Source organism: Urocitellus parryii, chromosome 7 (genome assembly GCF_045843805.1).
Source record: "Urocitellus parryii isolate mUroPar1 chromosome 7, mUroPar1.hap1, whole genome shotgun sequence".
In the NCBI taxonomy this organism is placed as follows: Eukaryota; Metazoa; Chordata; class Mammalia; order Rodentia; family Sciuridae; genus Urocitellus; species Urocitellus parryii.
The window spans coordinates 138,510,178-138,529,490 of NC_135537.1; the positions used below are offsets into that span (position 1 = coordinate 138,510,178).

Sequence of the window (19,313 nt, forward strand, 5' to 3'; positions counted from 1 at the left end):
AAGTCATGAGATGGGGCAGGTGGAGTTGGGACTGTCAGGAGATGAGACTGGATAAATGGACAAGAGCTATATCATGGAGGGCATTACCAACCTATTCAAAATCCTGTTAGGGCTGGAGCTGCTGTTCTAGTAGAGTGCTTGCGTAGCATGAGTGAGGCACTGGGTTCGATTCTCAGCACTGCATATAAATATAAATTAGAAAGATAGTGGGCATGGTCACGCATACCTGTAATCCCAGCAATTTGGGAGACTGAGGCAGGAGGATCACAAGTTTGAAGCCACCCTTAGCAACTTAGCAAGCCCCTGTCTCAAAAAAAAGGGTAGGGGGGTTAAGGATGTGACTCATTGGCTAAGTTCCCCTATGTTCAATCTGCAGTACCCAAAAAAAAGAGGATGGGATGGAAGATTATTATGGAAGTCTAGGTTAAAAAAAAAAATGAAAGCAGGTAGAGGAAGGAGAATAGAACAGATTTGATAAGGAGTTAGCAGATAAAGTCAGTAAAACCTTGTTTGGGATACTAGGGGGAAAAAAAAGAAGTAAAAATTAGATTCAGTTTCAGGCATGGGTGAATGGGTGCTTATCTGCCATTGACTGGAAGAAAATATGAAGAGCAGGGTGTCATCGTCCCCACCTCCCAACTGAGTCTCACTATGTTGCCTGGGCTGGTCTTGAATTCCTAGGCTCCAGCAATCTTCCTGACTTGCTTCTGTAATAGCTGGGACTATAGGCATGCACCACAATATCCAGCTTGTTTTGTTTGTTGTAGGTTTTATGTGTTAATGTACGTATGCATGTATTTTTTTGGTGCAGGGGATTGAACTCAAAGCCTTACATGTGTTAGGCAAGAAGTACTGTACCACTAAGCTACTCCTAAACCCAAAGAGAGGCTTAAGAGGGAAAATAAATGAAATCAGGTTATAAAAAATTTGAAGTTCATGCCAGGCATGGTGGTGCATGCCTGTAATCCCAGCAGCTGGGGAGGCTGAGACAGGAGAATCGCAAGTTTAAGGCCAGCCTCAGCAATGGTGAGGCACTAAGCAACTCAGTGAGACCCTGTCTCTAAATAAAATACAAAATAGGGCTGGGGTGTGGCTCAGTGATTGAGTACCTCTGAGTTCACTCTCTAGTACCAAAAACAAGACAAAACAAACTGAAGTTCATGAGAACAACTATGAGGTGTCCAGCAGGCATTTATTTATATTTCTTCACTTCTAAGACACATGTATACATGAATGCATCATATATGTGTGTATACACACAGATATACCCCCCTTCCTCTTAGTAGTGTCTCTTAAATTGATGATCTCTTAGATTTGATGAAAAACATGAGTTTGAGGCTCTAGGGAAAGAAACAAAATAAGAAATAAGAGCAATCAGTGTTAACTTAGAGGGTTTTCCTATAGGATGTCCAAGTAATTAAGGAGTCTGTTGACATAAAGATTGAAAGTTCAAGAGTGAGCAAGATCTTGGAGCCTGGGGAACACCAAAAACCAGTGTGGCCAGAAATGGAGGGAGAGTGCCAGGACACATGAGCCAAGGCTGTAAGGAATGAGTGTCCAGAATTGGAGTAGATACATAACAGTGTCAGTTGCCTAAGAGCTTTTCGGTTAGATAAGGACTGAAAAGCATCCACTGGATTTGCCAGTTAGGACGTCATTGGTGACCTTAGAGCTGTTTCAGAAATAGTGGGGATGAAAGCCAGATGGCAGTGGGTGAGGCTTTATGGGAAGTGAGTGGAGACAAGGACGATCTGTTTGCCAGAGCTGGAATTAAGAACATTAGATGCCGCCTAGAGGGAGCTATAAGTCAAGGCAGGTGTTTTGAATGGGAGTGACTTGATTAAGAAGGAGCTAGTTGCAGTTGCAGGTACATCACAGAAGTGTGATGATTGATGAAGCAGAGTTGCAGAGGTGTTCAGAAGGGATAAGGCAAGTAGAGGAAAATGTCCTCTGAGCCTAATAGGTGTGAATATAGGTGAAGTTAGTGGGAAGTTCAAACAGCATCTTGAATTTGTCAGCTTATTTGTGCAGGAGTGAAGGGCTTGGGTTGTGCACATTAGATGTGAGAACTGTGATGAGATGTGATAATGATTGTTGAAGAAATAAGAGATTGGCAGGTGTGCTGAGAACCCAGGTGGGTTTCTAGAAAATAAAAGTCAAGGAGAGTAGAACAGATTTGATAAGGAGTTAGCAGATAAAGTCAGCAAAACCTTGTTTGGGATACAAGGGGAAAGAAAGAGGTAAGTAAGTGGGTATTCACTTTTCACGGAAGCACTCAACTGTTCATTGATGAGATAGAGAAAGCACATTAATTTTAGTGGTTGTTTAGAATGGGGTTTGTCAGAAGGCTGTCATAAATTTCTGGAAAAGGATTGGGTAAAGAGGAAATCAAGGATGCTGGACCACATTGGGATCCTGGATGACAGCAGAGAGGAAAGAAGGAAGAAACCAAAAGTGGCCGTTGGCCTTGGGAAAAAATAACAGATCAGCCAGGAATGGTGGTACATACCTGTAAACCCAGTCTCCTGGAAGGTGGGACAGGACGGTCACAAGTTTGAAGCAAGCCTCAGCAACTTGAGAGAGACCCTGTTTCAAAATAAAATAAGGGCTGTGGGCAATGTACCTCATTGTTAGAGCACCTTTAGGTTCAGCTACCAGTGACAGACACACACACACACAAACACACACCAACCAATTAAAAAATGAAATAGTTAGAAAGTTACTTATTTTTAATGTGATTATACATTCCAGAGCAAATCTAAACTGTTATAGCTGTGTGTGCGCTATATAATTTAATATGGGTACTTATAGCTTGAGGGAAAGGTATAAATAAAGTCTTAGTTAAATAATCTTCATACTACGCATTTTTTTCTTCCTCTTAACTATAATTCTTGGTCACTTAAGTCTTTTTGTTTATATTGGCAAAAAGTTGAAATATTTGGATGATTAGGAAACTAAAATTACAGATTGCTTTTTGCTCCCTCAAATGGTACGTTCGCTTTAGCAATAGATTTGAGGGCAGGGTGATGAGGGTAGGTATAGAAGTATGTAGAATGTATAACATATATGGAAAAACATCCAAAGCTGTTGGAGAAGAGGAAGCAAGGATAAATTTGTTTGGATTATGTTGGATTATTATTTTTTTTTCTTCCAAGCAGTGCTGTTGGGGATTGAACCCAGGGCTTTGTACTTGATGGACAAACACTCTACCACTGAGCTATATCCCCAGCTCTCTTTATTATTTTTTATTTTGAGATAGGGTCTCACTAAGTTGCTGAGGATGGCCTCACTGAACTTGCAATCCTTCTGTCTTAGCTTTGCTAGTTACTGTGCCTCACTGCATTCCTCAAGTATTTATTTATTTGTATCAAGAATTGAACCCAGAGGGTGCTTAATCACTGAGCCACATCCCCAACCCTTTTTTATGGTATTTTATTTACAGATAGGGTCTTGCTAAGTTGCTGAGGCCGGCTTTGAACTCCTCCTGCCTCAGTCTCCCAAGCAGTGGGGATTATAGGCTTGTGCGGTGGTGTCTGGCCCCTCAAGTTTTTTTTTTTTTTTTTTAAATATTTATTTTTGTTATAGGTGGACACAATAGATATGTGGTGCTGAGCATCAAACCCAGTGCCTGACATATGCTAGGCAAGCACTCTACCTCTGAGCCACAATCCCAGCCCCAAATAAATGCTCTGACATTTCTTTTTTTTATTTTTCTTTCTTATTTTATTTTATTTTATTTACTGTCTCCCAGGCTTCTTTATTTAAGAACGAAGTATGAATTATGTGGGAATTAAAATCAAGAGCATGATTGAACTTCACCTTCCCTCCAACCAATTCCCCAACTCCTTTTTTTTTTTTCATTTATCATGATCAAGTGGGATTTATTCTAGGAAGGCAAAGATGGTTCAATTGTACACAATCAATAAAGGCAATACCAGTTCCCCAACTCCTCACCCCACCCTTTGAGCTTCCAATTCCCTCCTTAGTGAATGAAGAACTTAATCCCAAAAGCCCTGGTCCAGACTCCAGGTTCTCTCCCTAGCTCCTCTTCCCTCTGCCCCCATACCTGGGAAAGGCAGGTACCTCAGTTTGAATGCATGGGAGAGCCCAGAGTGGTGACAGAGACAGAGGGAAAGGCTTCCCCCTCAGGAAGAGGGACCGGGGAATAGAGTATGGTGAAGTGAGGGCTTCTGTAACCTGAGGTACCAAAATGGGGCCCTGGAGCCAGAGGAAAGGATACAGGTCCCCTGAGAAAGGAGAAGCTGCAGCCTCAAAATCCTCCTCTCGTTGGGAATAAACAATGCTTGATGATTTTCCCTTCTGGCGCCGGTTACAGAACTACATTCAGACCACATGGGAGTGGATGACACAGGAGAGTGACATTAGACCACAAGCTCCTGGAGTTGGGTCTGGCTTTGCTTGATCATTTCACCCAGCGCCCAAGTGGCAGGAGGACAGGAGCTAGAGCTGGAGAAAAGGGAGTGGCAGCTAGGGAGGCAGAGAGATGGCGTGGACAGGGACAGGTGCACTCACATCCTTCTCAAGCTCTGGGTGTTCGGCAGTGTGGCTGATCTCCTGCAGTATGGATTTTGGGTACTGTAAGAACATGTTCTCCAGGTTGCCTCTTACTCCGGTCTCGATATTTGTTCGCTTTCTCTTCCGGGCTTGCAGGAGGGTCTCCGCTTTGCATATCTCCTGAAGGTTTTTATTATTGTCTGCTTCCTCCACCCACTTCTGTAGCATGGGCCGCAGCTTGCACATGTTCTTGAAACTAAGCTGCAGAGCCTCAAAACGGCAGGTGGTCGTTTGGCTGAACACCTTCCCAAAGAGAACCCCAGTGTGAGCCCCACATCGGCCTGAGTATATCCCAGGTTGATCCTCTTCTGCTTCAGTAGCTTGGCAAATTCCTCCAGTTCTTTCTGCCAAGCTTGGATATCTTGGGATTCCTCGGGGTTTTAATCCACCTTCTCCTCTCCACTTTCACCACAGCAGGGTGAGCAATGCAGGGCTCAGGGGAGGCCCCTTCAGAGTTGCTTTCCATCCCAGCTCCCATCTCAGGCTGAGAGCTCTCCAGGCTACCATGGGGGATCAGGCCCATTCCAACCTGAGGTCCACAGTATGCCATCTCTACTCATAGGGCGGAGGGCATGAGGGAATCCCCCCAGACCTCCGAACCTGGCCCGATTCCTGGACCACCGGGAGGGCCTGGGAAGCTTAGCCAGGTCCGAGGGTCAATCCAGCTCGGCTCTGGCCCTCCTGACCCATCACCCCCACCACCCAGAGGGGGTGAGAAGGCAAAGTCTAAAGCCATGGATTAGAAGTGCACCCCAAGCCGGGGGCCTGAAAAAATAAGTGCTCACCAAGGAACTGCTCAACACCTCTTTCCCTCCCCAATCCCACCTACTCACATTTTTTTTTTTTTAATTTTTATTTTTTGATGATGCTGGTGATTGAACCCAGGACTTTATGCATGCAAGGCAAGCACTCTACCAACTGAGCTATATCCCCAGCCCCTTCTCAAGTTTTAATGTATTATGTTTTTAGTTTATTCAGTTAAAAATATTTTCTAATTTCCCATGTGAGTTTTTATTTTACCTAGAGGTTTTTTATAAATATACTGTTTGATTTTCACATATTTGGGAGTTTCTTTTATTAGTTTCTAGTTTTATTTCATTATGATCAGAGAATATGTTATTCTGTATATTCTTAATTTTATTTTATTTTTATTTTTTTAAAAGAGAGAGAGAATTTTTTAATATTTATTTTTTAGTTTTCGGCAGACACAACATCTTTATTTGTATGTGATGCTGAGGATTGAACCCAGCGCCGCGTGCATGCCAGGCGAGCACGCTACCGCTTGAGCCACATCCCTAGCCCCTTTTGTTTTGTTTTTTAATGGACTAAGACTTGTTTTATGGCCTTGCATATATGGTCTACTATCTTGTTGACTGTCCAGTTGATCAGTTAATTGATAACATTGTGATCAATTTGTGTATTTTTTTTTCTTGATCTATTTCTATCAGTTACTGAGAAAAGAGTATTAGTTTGCTTGTTTTGTATTTGAAATGGAGTCTTGCTATGTTGCCGAGGCTGAAATAGAGCTCTTGGGCTCAAGTGGTCTCCTACCTTAGGCCTCCAGAATAGCTGGGGTTTACTGGTGTGCATGCACCACTACACCCAGCTTTGTATGAGGAATGCTGGACATTTTCCAGCTATAGTTGTCGATTTATTTCCCTTTTCAAGTTCATCTTCCTCCCTCCCCATGCCAGCATTGAGGATCGAGCCCAGGGCCTCTTCATGTGTCAAGTGTTCTACCACTGGGCTACATCCCAGCCCATTCTATGGTCTCTTTTCAAAAGTTTTTGCCTTACAAATGGTCTGAATACTCCAAAAAAGGCTAATATAACGATCAATAAATCATTTATCTTGTCCCCCCCCCCCCCAATTTGGTAATGGGGATTGAAATCTGGGGCACCCTACTACTGACCTATATCCCCAGCCCTTTTTATTCATTTTTGAGCTCTTTCAGACTTAGCTTCCCTAGTCTTGCTAGGCCCTCCTTGTTCGTCTGTTTGTTTTTCTTTTTGGTACTGGGGATTGAAACCAGGGATGCTTAACCACTGAGTCAAATCCCCAGCCCCTTTTTTTGTTTGTTTTGAGACAGGGTCTTGCTGAGTTGCTAGGGCCTTGCTAAATTGCTGAGACAGGCCTTGAATTTGTGATCCTCTTGCCTCAGCCTTGAGGCAAGTTGCTGGGATTATGGGTATGTACCACTATGCCTGCCTCTTATTTATTTATTTATTTATTTATTTATTTATTTATTTTTTTTTTGTACTGGGGATTGAACCCAGAGAAGCTTAACCATTGAGCCACATCCCCAACCCTTTTTGTTTTATATTTTGAGGCATAGTCTTGCTAAATTGCTTGGCCTCACTAAGTTGCTGAGGCTGGCTTTGAATTCATAATACTCCTGCCTCAGCCTTCCTAGTCACTGGGATTACAGGCATGCACCACCTTGCTTGGCCTCCATTTTTTAATTTTTTTTACATCTCCTTTTCTCTTTTCCTGCCTTCTTTTGTGTTTAGTTATTTTAATTTTATTTTTTGTGTTACTGGGATTGAACTCAGGACCTTGAACATGTGAAGTGAGGGCTACACATTTACCCAATAAGTAAAAAGTGGAGGTAAATTTAAATTATGTTCACTATTCCTACTCTTTGTAGTATTTTTGTTCTATGTTTTAATTGTACGTGTATTATAAATGCTATACTACTACTTTGTTACAATTTTTGCTTTAAAAAGCCATTTGTTCTTGAAATTACAAATTGTAGGAAAAAAAGTTTTGGTTATTTTGTTTTGTTCGATGGTACTGGGGATTGAATGGAGAGGTGCTTTACCACTGAGCTATATCCTTAGTCTTTTTTTTTTTTTTTTTTTTAGGTGTAGATGGACACAACACAATGCCTTTATTTTTCTGTGGTGCTGAGGTTAGAACCCGGGTCCCGCCTGTGCTAGGCGAGCGCTCTACCACTGAGCCATAATCCCAGCCCCCTAGTTTTTTCTATTTCATTTTTTTTTTTTTTTAAAGACAGGGTCTCACTAAGTTGTTTAGGTTGATCTCGAACTTGCAGTCCCTCTGCCTTAGCCTCCCAAACTTCTGTGCCACTGCCCCTGGCAAGAAAATTGTTTTTACGTTTTACCCATATACTTAATAATTCTGATTTCTCTGTTAACTTTGTCTAAATCCAAAATTTTATCTGGTATTTTTTTTTCTCTTAAAAGAATTTCTTTTAATAGAAAAATACTGGCAATGAAGGTATTCTTTTGTTTACCTGAAAGACTCTGTTTTGCATTCATTTTTATGAATATAAACCAATTATTTTCCTCTGCAGTTTCCAATGGAATTTATCCCATCAGTGATTTATTGTAGTCCTAGGGATAAAACCTCAGGGTTTTGTACATGCTAGGCAAGTGCTCTTTCATTAGGCTACACTCATGTGCCCATCTGTGTATATTTGATTTTCAGATATTATAGTTTTTCCTTTAGATCCATTTGAGTCTTTTAATATCTCTTCCTTACCTGGTTATATTCATGTAGCTATTTTAAGGTCTTTGTCTACTAATCCATCACCTTTGTTCTTACTGGTTCTCTATTAATCATTTTTTCTTCTGTTTATGAGTAATGTAGACACATTATAACTTCTTATTGCATGGTGGAAAGTGAATTTTATATTGTCAATTGCTGGATTTTGTTATGTTTCTTTAAAGAATGTTGTACTTGTTCCCGTGTAGTTACATAAATGTGTATTAGTTTGATTCCTTTTTTAAAAAAATTTTTTTTAGTTGTAGTTGAACACAATATCTTTATTTTTATTTATTTGTTTTTATGTGGTGCTGAGGATCGAACTCAGTGGCTCATGCGTGGGAGGCAAGCACTCTACTACTGAGCTACAATCCCAGTCCTAGTTTGATCCTTTTAAAGCTTGCTTGTGGCAGATCCAGAGAGCACTCTTTGTTCTGGGGCCACTTTGTTACCTTTGTTGGGACTACCCAGTTCTCCTGTTTTACAAGGTCTCTGCTGTGGCTGGTGGGAACACAAACTAATCTCAGCCTTATATGAGCTGTAGGTCTTACTCAACCTACTGCTTTCCAGGGTTTCTTTCTGTGGCTTCAGGGAGTTTTACTGCATACAAATTGGTATTCAGCCAGAAACCTGATGGGATCCCTTCCAGGATCTCTTTCTTCTGCCCTACAAATTCTAGCTGCCTTGTCTTCTAGAACCCTAGTCATAATTTTATCTTCAATTCAGTGAGACTTTGGGTTCTCTTTTTCATGTCTATGCTACAGCTTGGAAACTGCTACTAAGCAGTTAGCTGAGGTAATAATAAGTGTCAATTCATCTGTTTCCCTTTTCCTTTTTTTTTTTTTGGCCTGGGGATTGAACCAGGAGCACTTACTCTGAACTGCATCGCCAGACCTTTGTTTATTTTTATTTTGAGACAGGGTCTCATTAAGGTATGGAGGCTAACTTTCAACTTGGGAACTGGCAATCCTCTTGCCTTAGCCTCGGAAGCCATGGGGATTATAGGTATGCGCTGCTGTGCCTGGCTAGTTCCCTTTTCTCTTTGGTTGTTCACTGTGTTATCAGTTGTATAAAATCATTGTTTTAAATAGCCCACTTAATTTTCTAGCTGTTTATAGTGGTGGGGGCAATTTTTGCAGGCCCCATTATTTTTCTTTCTTTAATATTTTAGTTGTAGTTGGACACTATATCTTTAATTTATTTATTTATTTTTATGTGGTGCTGAGGATCAAAGCCAGGGCCTCGCGTGTGCTAGGCGAGCGTTCTACCACTGAGTCACAACCCCAGCTCTATTTTTTAAGATATTGATTGGCCTTTATTTTATTCATTTATTTATATGCAGTGCTAAGAATTGAACCCAGTGCCTCACATGTTAGGCAAGTGCTCTACCACTGAGCCACAACCTCAGCTCCCCCCCATTATATTTTAATAGTTTGTTTTTGTTTTTATCACCCTGTCCCCCATCTCCCACTTTTGGTTTCCCTGGGGTTACTTGTATTTGATTGTTTATGTTTTGCAATACTGGAGATTTAAAACGAGGGTCACATGCATGCTAACTAAGTGCTGTACCACTGAGGTACATCCCCACCCCTTTTTTAAATTTTGAGACAAGGTCTTGCAAAATTGCCCAATCTGGTTTTGAATTTGTGATTCTCCTGCCTCGGCCTCTGGAGTTGCTGGGATTACAGGCATGCCCCACCACACCTGGTTTATTTGGTCTTGAAAGTCATTTGTACTAGACTCTGTTGTATCATTTCATTTATTATTGAAATGTAATTCACACACTATGAATATATACACACACAATTTTAAATCTCATAATTTTGCATATTCATTAATTAGGCAGCCATTACCACTACTTCATAACATTTTTTTATCACCCCAGAGAAGAAATTCCCATTCTCTCTCTCTCTCTCTCTTTTAATACTTTTAGTTGTAAATGGACACAATACCTTTATTTAATTTTTTTATATGTGGTGCTGAGGACAAACTCAGGGCCTTACACATGCTAGTCAGGTGCTCTACCACTGAGCCACAATCCCAGTCCCAAATTTCCATTCTTATCAGCAGCAGCTCCCCCCCCCCAACACACACACACACACTCTATAGTCCCTGACAATTTTCTTTCCTTTTTAGTTTTCGAGTTTTTTTTTTTTTTTTTTTCCTGTTTTGTTTTGTTGTGTTTTTTGTTGCATTGATGGGGATCTCAGCTGAGGCCTCTTACATGCTGGGCAAGAACTCTACCCCTGAGCTCTACCCCCAGCTCCTCTTTCCCCTACCTCTTCCAACTACTTTGCGTATTCAGAATAATAGCCTTTTTTTGTCTTTTTTTCACTTAGATAATGTGTCCATATTATAGCCTATATCAGTATTTCAATCTTTTTTATGAAGTAGTAGCATTCTATTATACGGATATTCCATGTTTTGTTTATCAACTTGTAAATTGATGTACATTTGAAAATTTTCCCACTATTTGGCTATTATGAATAATGCTGCTAATACTTATACAGGTTTTTGTGTGGATGTTTTCATTTCTTTTGAGAATATACCCAGGACTGAAGTTGCTTAATCAACCTTTTGATAAATGCCAGTTTTCCAAAATTACCATTTTATATTCCCACTAGCAATATATGAGGGTGCCTTTTTCTCTACATCCTTGCTAATACTTGTCATTTCTGTTTTGATTATATCCATCCTAGTAGATGTGGAGTGTCATTATGCTTTTGATGTCTATTTCCATAATGACTAATGATGTTGAACTCTTAAGTACTAGAGATGTAACTGACTGGATCTAAGCCATATTCACCACCACCCCATCATCATTGTTCATCTGGAATTTACTGTTTCCCACTAACTTTAGATTGTGAATAAGTGGAATACAGCTCTCATTGGCCTTATGACATACTTTCGGGAGGCTGTGGTGAACACCCAAGAACTCCTAGACTTGCTGGTGAAGTGTGAGAACAAGATCCAGACACGTATAAAGATTGGACTCAACTCCAAGATGCCAAGTCGGTTCCCTCCTGTTGTGTTCTACACCCCTAAGGAGTTGGGAGGACTGGGCATGCTGTCAATGGGCCATGTGCTCATTCCCCAGTCTGACCTAAGGTAAGGCTTGGTTGAAAATCTTTAGTGCTAGACTCTATTGCATATGCCCTGAGGGAAAGGGGTGTTTCTTTACTTTTGGGCTTTACTTTTATCTCTAATCATGGTTGCCTAAAACAGGTGGTCCAAGCAGACAGATGTAGGTATTACACACTTTCGTTCAGGAATGAGTCATGAAGAAGACCAACTGATTCCCAACTTATACCGCTACATACAGCCATGGGAGAGTGAGTTCATCGATTCTCAGCGGGTCTGGGCTGAATATGCACTCAAGAGACAAGAGGCCATTGCTCAGAACAGGTGGGCATCCAGGAGGGTATACCAATACTGGGGTGGGGGGCCAGAGAAGGGGTTAAACTTTGAGTCTTGTGTGGAGGTCATAGGCAGAACATGGTATATTTTTATGGAGTAAGAGGGCAGGTTCTACTCCTGACTCTACTTATCCTTGGTCAGGAGGAAATGATTAGTTCTTCACTTGAGAAGACATTTTGACTTTAATCTTACTTTCTTGGGCAGACGGCTGACATTAGAAGATCTAGAGGACTCTTGGGATCGTGGCATTCCTCGAATCAACACTCTCTTCCAGAAGGATCGGCACACATTAGCTTATGATAAGGGTTGGCGTGTCCGAACTGACTTTAAGCAGTACCAGGTTTGTGGAGCGAGTAATAGGTTAAAACTTACCACCTACCACCTGGATCTGGGGAGTCCAAAACAGTTTTCCAAAATGATCCATTTTATATTCCCACTAGCAGTATATGAGAGTGCCTTTTTCTCTACATCCTTGCTAATACTTGTCATTTCTGTGGAGTAGTGTACCATTTTATATTCCCACTAGCAGTATATGAGGGTGCCTTTTTCTCTACATCCCTAGGGTATTAGGCACTCACAAGTTTGAACGTATCTGTTCTTCCATCTAGGTTTTGAAGCAAAATCCGTTTTGGTGGACACACCAGCGACATGATGGGAAGCTCTGGAACCTAAACAACTACCGTACAGATATGATTCAAGCCCTGGGTGGTGTAGAAGGCATTCTGGAACACACACTGTTTAAGGGCACTTACTTCCCTACCTGGGAGGGTCTTTTCTGGTATGGATTCTCTTTCTCTCTTTTTTTGGTGGGGGGTCTTGTGTATACTACTGTGGGGTTGAACCAGGGCCTCACTCATGCATGCTAGGCAAGCTCTCTACCACTGAGCTACATCCCCAGCCCTTTTTTTAAAATTTATTTTGGGACAGGGTATTGCTAAGTTGCCCAAGCTGGTCTTGGACTTGGGGTGCTTCTACCTCAGTCTCCTGAGTACTGAGATTATAGGTGTGTATCAGTGTGGCTGGCTTTTTCTCCTCTAAGAGGATGACACAGGTCATCCCTTCTGTGTTTTTGTCATCTACTGTAATGTTCCTTAGTCACCTTTAGGAGGTCAGCAGTGTGCTAGGAGATGGCGAGACATCACCTCACTTGGCTCTTCTGCTCCCCAGGGAGAAGGCTAGTGGCTTTGAGGAATCTATGAAGTGGAAGAAGCTAACTAATGCTCAGCGATCAGGATTGAACCAGATTCCCAATCGAAGATTCACCCTTTGGTGGTCCCCAACCATCAATCGGGCCAATGTAAGTATGGCTGTTAGACCTGAGAGATGGAAACTAAAAACAAGTGTTTCCACTGCCTTAATATGTCCTGAGAACCAGAGTCCCTTGACCTCTATTGTCATGTTCTCTTTATCCTGGCAGGTATATGTGGGCTTTCAGGTGCAGCTAGACCTGACAGGTATCTTCATGCATGGCAAGATCCCCACGTTGAAGATCTCTCTCATCCAAATCTTTCGAGCCCACTTGTGGCAGAAGATCCATGAGAGCATCGTCATGGATTTGTGTCAGGTGGGCCAGTTGAGGGGTTAAGATACCATAAAAGAGGTCAGCTTGCTCTTTTTTTTTGTACCAGGGATTGAACCCAGGGGCGCTTAACCACAGAGCCACATCCCCAGCCCTTTTGTGGTATTTTATTTTATTTAGACATAGGGTCTCACTGAGTTACCTAGGGCCTTGCTAAGTTGCTGAGACTGGCTTTAAACTTGTGATCATCATACCTGAGCCTCCCCAGTCACTGGGATTACAGGTTTGCGGCACAGCGCCAAGCCAGCTTGCTCTTTTGCATATGGGAAATCCACCCTGGAAGTGCCAATTAATGTAAATTCTACAAACTTTTATTTTAAATGGATTTCTATAAGTTAAAACCTATCACCTTTATCCTCAGGTATTTGACCAGGAACTGGATGCACTAGAAATAGAGACCGTACAAAAGGAGACAATCCATCCCCGAAAGTCTTATAAGATGAACTCTTCCTGTGCAGATATATTGCTCTTTGCCTCCTATAAGTGGAATGTCTCTCGACCCTCGTTGCTAGCAGATTCCAAGTAAGTATTTTATGAACCAGCTGTAGACATCCAGTAACCTTAGTGTTACTGTTCTTTTGGGAGACTAGTCTGTGTATGTCTTTCAAACTTGGAGTCAGTGCTACCTTTGGAGCCCATCAGTCAGATCTGTTGAATCTCTGGCTATTCCAGATCAGCAATCAATCTGTTGCAATTTGGGAGGAGGCAGAAACAGGAGAATCTGTTGATTGTTGATTTGGAATAGTCAGAGGGGATAGTTTTGGAATTCAGGCGAGTTGTAGTGATTTTAATTTCTTATGGTTTGGGGAATATTGGTTATACCTGGAAACCTTACCTCTTTTTCTACCCTTAGGGATGTGATGGACAGCACCACCACTCAGAAGTATTGGATAGACATCCAGTTGCGCTGGGGGGACTATGATTCCCATGACATTGAGCGCTATGCCCGGGCCAAGTTCCTGGACTATACCACAGACAACATGAGTATTTACCCTTCGCCTACAGGTGTGCTCATTGCAATTGACTTGGCGTATAATCTGCACAGGTGAGTTAGGGTTCAGATGCATGTATTTTCCATTAGTCCCATAGTTTAATGTAGATGTGGTTTTTTGTTTTGTTTGTCCAGGTGAGGTGAGTATTAGCCTTTTCCTCTGCTCTTCTGGGTCACTGACACTTCTCTGTAATGTGTACATTAGCAGATTATTGTTATCAGCCTGGTCAACCGTCCTTCTTTCTTTGTAGAGTTGTACTTTACCTTGATATTTGGATATCAGCCTGGGATTAACTCTACTTATTCTCTCCATTCTCACAGTGCTTATGGAAACTGGTTCCCAGGCAGTAAGCCTCTCATACAGCAGGCCATGGCCAAGATCATGAAGGCAAACCCTGCCTTGTATGTGTTACGTGAACGAATCCGCAAGGGGCTACAGCTCTATTCATCTGAGCCCACTGAGCCGTATTTGTCATCTCAGAACTATGGTGAACTCTTCTCTAACCAGATTATCTGGTTTGTAGATGATACTAATGTCTACAGAGTAACTATCCACAAGGTGAGTGTTGGGCATTACCATGGGAAGCCAGGTGTGGTGTTGCATGCCTATAATTCTAGCAACTTGGGAGGCAGAAACAGGAGAATTGCAAGTCGCAGGCCAATCTCAGCAATTTAATGAGATCTTGTCTTAAAAAATAAATAGGGCTGGGTGAGGCTATAGCTCAGTGGCAGAGTGCATGCCTAGAACATGTGAGTCACTGGGTTTGATCTTCAGTACCACATTAAAAAAATATAAACAAATAAAATAAAGGCATGCTGTCCATCTGTACCTACAAAAAATAAAATAGGGCTGTCCAGGCATAGTGGTGGATGCATGTAATCCCAGTGATAAAAGAAGCTGAGGCAGAAGGAGGAGGATCATAAGCTCAAGGCCAGCTTTAGCAACTTAGTGAGACCCTGGCTCAAAAAATAAAAAAGGACTGGGGATGTAGCTCAGTGGCAAAGTGCCCCTGATTTCGATCTTCAGTATTACCAAAAAAAAAAAAACCTGCAGAAAGGCATGAGAGCAGTGTGCGGTGACAGGATGGTTGTTTCTAGGTCATACTAATAATATAATCATCATTTAGACCTTTGAAGGGAACTTGACAACCAAACCCATCAATGGGGCCATCTTCATCTTCAACCCACGGACAGGGCAGCTGTTTCTCAAGATAATTCACACATCTGTGTGGGCTGGACAGAAGCGTTTGGGGCAGGTAAGCAGGATCAGGGATAAAGAGTCCATAGAACCTTGCTGGCCCTTATTGGTTGGGAGGCAGTGATGGGGAGAAAATAATAACTATTAAAAGATCAAGCATATCATTTAAACATATTCCCTAAATTACTTTACTTGAAGTATTCTGCAAGAGGTCCAGGGGAGTTTGAGGCCCTTCATTACTTTTTAGCTGATCTTTCTGCTTCCTGAATCTCTCATCTTTAAACAAAGCTACCAAAAAATTATCTTTAGAGAACAAATATTCTTTGGCTTCTCAGACATTAGATATCTCTCAGGGTTATACCTGTCCAACCATAGTTTCTTTTCCTTTATATATATATATTTTTTTTCTTTTTCTGTTGGTCCATGATCATATTAGCCCCAAACCCTGATGTTTATCTCCACTTCTGTGGCTTTATAGGATTGGGTTTCCTATAAGGATTATAGAGAGGAAAGGAGAAGAGCCTCAAGCAGCTGACTTCCCCTTTTATCTTTCTAGAATGAACTGTCCTCTGTTCATCATCATCTTATCCATTAAGACCCATTTCTTGGGGCTGGGGTTATGGCTAAGCAGTAGAGTGCTCACCTCTCAAGTGCAAGGCCCTGGGTTCAATCCTTAGCACCACATAAAAATAAATAAATAAATAAAATTAAGTTAAATTTTTAAAAAGGACCCATTTCTTTGTGTAACTCTTTATGACACTAGTAACCTTAATTTCTATTGTTCCTGGAGTACATAATTGAGCATGCCATTTCTTATGGGTTTGTGGTATTATCTCATAAGGTTGAAAAACCCCTTTGGACAAAGCCATATGTTACCTTTTCTACCTTCTAAGTACCTAATATTACACACCAGTGTTCATTAGAAACAGTTTATTTCAAGAGTATGATCTTCTGTTTCAGATAGTTCAGGTAGACTCAATTTCTATTTTCTTCTCCTTTTTAGTTGGCCAAGTGGAAGACAGCTGAAGAAGTAGCTGCCCTGATCAGATCTCTGCCTGTGGAGGAGCAGCCCAAGCAAATCATTGTCACCAGGAAGGGCATGCTGGATCCTTTGGAGGTTAAGAGGGTAGACAGGGTAGAAGGAAGTAGGTTTGAGACCTTCAGGCTCTGTTTCTGATCTTGAACTTGATCTGTCTTAGGTACACTTGCTGGACTTCCCTAATATTGTGATCAAAGGATCGGAGCTTCAACTCCCCTTCCAGGCTTGTCTAAAGGTGGAAAAGTTTGGGGATCTCATCCTTAAAGCCACTGAGCCCCAGATGGTTCTCTTCAACCTCTATGATGACTGGCTTAAGACAATCTCATCTTACACGGTATGAAACCACCTTAGGAGGAGATGATTCTGTTCCTTAGGGTCATTTTCAAATTTTTGAACTATAGATGGGGCAGGAACACTACTAATTTATGAGGAGTTAGGATCTTAAAGTTTAGAAGATTGGGTTTCCTATAAGGATTGTAGAGAGGAAAGGAGAAGAGCCTCAAGCAACTGACTTTTCCTTACTCTTCCAAATCTCTTCTCAGGCTTTCTCCCGTCTCATCCTGATTCTGCGTGCTCTGCATGTGAACAATGACCGGGCAAAAGTAATCCTGAAGCCAGACAAGACTACTATTACAGAACCCCACCACATCTGGCCCACCCTGACTGACGAAGAGTGGATCAAAGTGGAGGTGCAGCTCAAGGATCTGATCTTGGCCGACTATGGCAAGAAAAACAAGTGAGTGCTGGGGAGATAGATGGGAGATCCAAAAAGTTAGGTGGCTTAGCATATGGGTTCTAGAGTTTTGAAACATTTAAGTTCAGAAGGTTTTCTGGAAATAATGCCCATAGAAGAGAGGTAAGCAGCCAAGTGTGGTGGTGCACACCTGTAATCAGAGCTATTCAGGAGGCTCATGATGGCAAATTCAAGGCCAGCCTAGGCAATTTAGTGAGACCCTGTCTCAAGATGGGGGGTTTGGGGAGGCTGGGATGTAGTTCAGAGGTAGAATGATCCTAGGTAGAAGAGAAGCAGTATCTGAGGTTTCAGGACTTCATTCTGACTCTTGACCATTCTTAAAGGGGCCCCATTGCCTTTTTTTTTTTTTTCTCCTTTTTTAAAATATTTTATTAGTTGTTGCTGGACTTTTATTTATTTTTATGTGGTGCTGAGAATCGAACTCAGTGCCTCACACGTGCTAGGCAAGCGCTCTACCACTGAGCCACAACCCCAGTCCCCCATTTCCATTTTTAGCAGGGCATTTCTGTACTGTCCTTATGTTACCAAAAGTTTATGTGTCTAAGACCCCAAGTATCACAGCTGTTGGTACACACACTCTGCCTCCCATCCCCTCTTGAGCAGTTGTGGCAACCAAAAATACCCATTTGATTTCCAGTTACCCACTAAAGTGATTAATACCACTACTTTTGAGTAGGAGGCAATGATCTACAGTTTCTGGGGTTTCCATTTTTGAAAAGTGTCCTGTGCCAGGGCGCTTTTTTTTTTTTTTTTAATATATATATATATTTTAGTTGTCAGTGGACCTTTATTTATTTATATGTGGTGCTGAGGATCAAACCCAGTGCCTCACACATGCTAGTCAAGTGCTCTGCCACTGAGCCACAAGCCCAGCCCTGCTAGGGCACTTTATGTGGAGGAAAAGTGGGAATTATGGACACCAAATAGCCAAAAGGTATGTGTGCAGAGTTCTGTCCTGCTTGGAATGTGATGAATCTTCAAAGTATCAACAATCTTTACTTCAGGCTTTTTAATTTTTTTTGTAGTTGTAGATGGACAGAATGTCTTTACTTTATTTGTATATGGTGCTAAGGATCAAACCCAGTGCCTAGCACATGCTAGGCAAGCGCTCTGCCACTGAGCTACAGCCCCAGCCCCCACTTCAGGCTTTTAAAAAAAAAAGTGTCACTAGAGAACTATCTGAGTGAGAGTATGACCTGCCCTTTCTACCAAGTTATACTCTTTCTGTTGAAACAAAAGTAACTAAGGGGTAAGGATCCTTGTGTAACTCACACTATGCCCACAGTGTGAATGTGGCATCACTGACACAGTCAGAAATTCGAGACATTATCTTGGGTATGGAGATCTCAGCACCATCACAGCAGCGACAGCAGATAGCAGAGATCGAGAAGCAGACAAAGGAACAGTCACAGCTGACTGCAACACAGACTCGCACTGTCAACAAGCATGGTGATGAGATCATCACCTCCACAACCAGCAACTATGAAACTCAGACTTTCTCCTCAAAAACTGAATGGAGGGTCAGGTATGTGAAGGGCAAAAGGGTAGGGATGGAGAGGTTGTTGGTGCTACTGGAGATGATGCTTGGGCTGACAAGTGCTGACATGTCCTGTTTTTAGGGCCATCTCTGCTGCCAATCTGCACCTACGGACCAATCACATTTATGTTTCTTCTGATGACATTAAAGAGACTGGTTACACTTATATCCTTCCCAAGAATGTGCTTAAGAAGTTTATCTGCATCTCTGACCTTCGTGCCCAAGTAAGTGTGCTCAGCGAGACCACAGATGCCCCCACGTATTACATGCTTAAAACTCACCTGATATTTCCTGGAGTTTGGAATGCTGATTTCAATATTCATGGATGAATAACTGTAAAAGGATAGCCCAAAGAGGATGTGGGCCCTTATGAGATATCAAAATATTTTATAAAGCTTTAGCAATTAAGAGACTTTTTAAAAAATATTTATTTTTTAGTTGTAGGTGGATACACAATATCTATTTCATTTTTATGTGGTGCTGAGGATGGAGCCCAGTGCGTCATGTGTGCTAGGTGAGCACTCCACCACTGAGTCACAACCCCAGCCCAAGAGACTATATTATTGGCTTGGGAAGTTATTGGGAAAGAAAAGCATATGGTCAGAAATAGATTCATGTGTTATTTTAAATAAACATGCTGTATCAAATCTGGGAGGTTAAACATACCTATGATACTGAGACAGGTGGGGAAAGGCAGGATCCCTGCCTCATACTAC

General features: G+C 41.8%; 1 protein-coding gene and 1 pseudogene across 1 annotated transcript in view; one reads left to right on the top strand and one right to left on the bottom strand.

Annotated features, from left to right (window-relative positions):
- Prpf8 (pre-mRNA processing factor 8) overlaps positions 1-19,313 on the top strand; it is a 34,640-nt gene that overhangs the window by 12,515 nt on the left and 2,812 nt on the right. Inside the window, exons 25-39 of the mRNA XM_026389017.2 lie at positions 10,943-11,190; positions 11,308-11,487; positions 11,704-11,839; positions 12,108-12,277; positions 12,667-12,796; positions 12,917-13,063; positions 13,440-13,600; positions 13,932-14,123; positions 14,391-14,628; positions 15,197-15,325; positions 16,271-16,384; positions 16,467-16,640; positions 16,849-17,042; positions 18,346-18,585; positions 18,680-18,821. Coding sequence (XP_026244802.1) covers positions 10,943-11,190; positions 11,308-11,487; positions 11,704-11,839; positions 12,108-12,277; positions 12,667-12,796; positions 12,917-13,063; positions 13,440-13,600; positions 13,932-14,123; positions 14,391-14,628; positions 15,197-15,325; positions 16,271-16,384; positions 16,467-16,640; positions 16,849-17,042; positions 18,346-18,585; positions 18,680-18,821 — 2,595 coding nt within the window. The remainder of the gene's footprint in view (positions 1-10,942; positions 11,191-11,307; positions 11,488-11,703; positions 11,840-12,107; positions 12,278-12,666; positions 12,797-12,916; positions 13,064-13,439; positions 13,601-13,931; positions 14,124-14,390; positions 14,629-15,196; positions 15,326-16,270; positions 16,385-16,466; positions 16,641-16,848; positions 17,043-18,345; positions 18,586-18,679; positions 18,822-19,313) is intronic.
- On the bottom strand, positions 4,085-5,311 carry LOC113182890 (POU domain, class 5, transcription factor 1-like; annotated as a pseudogene).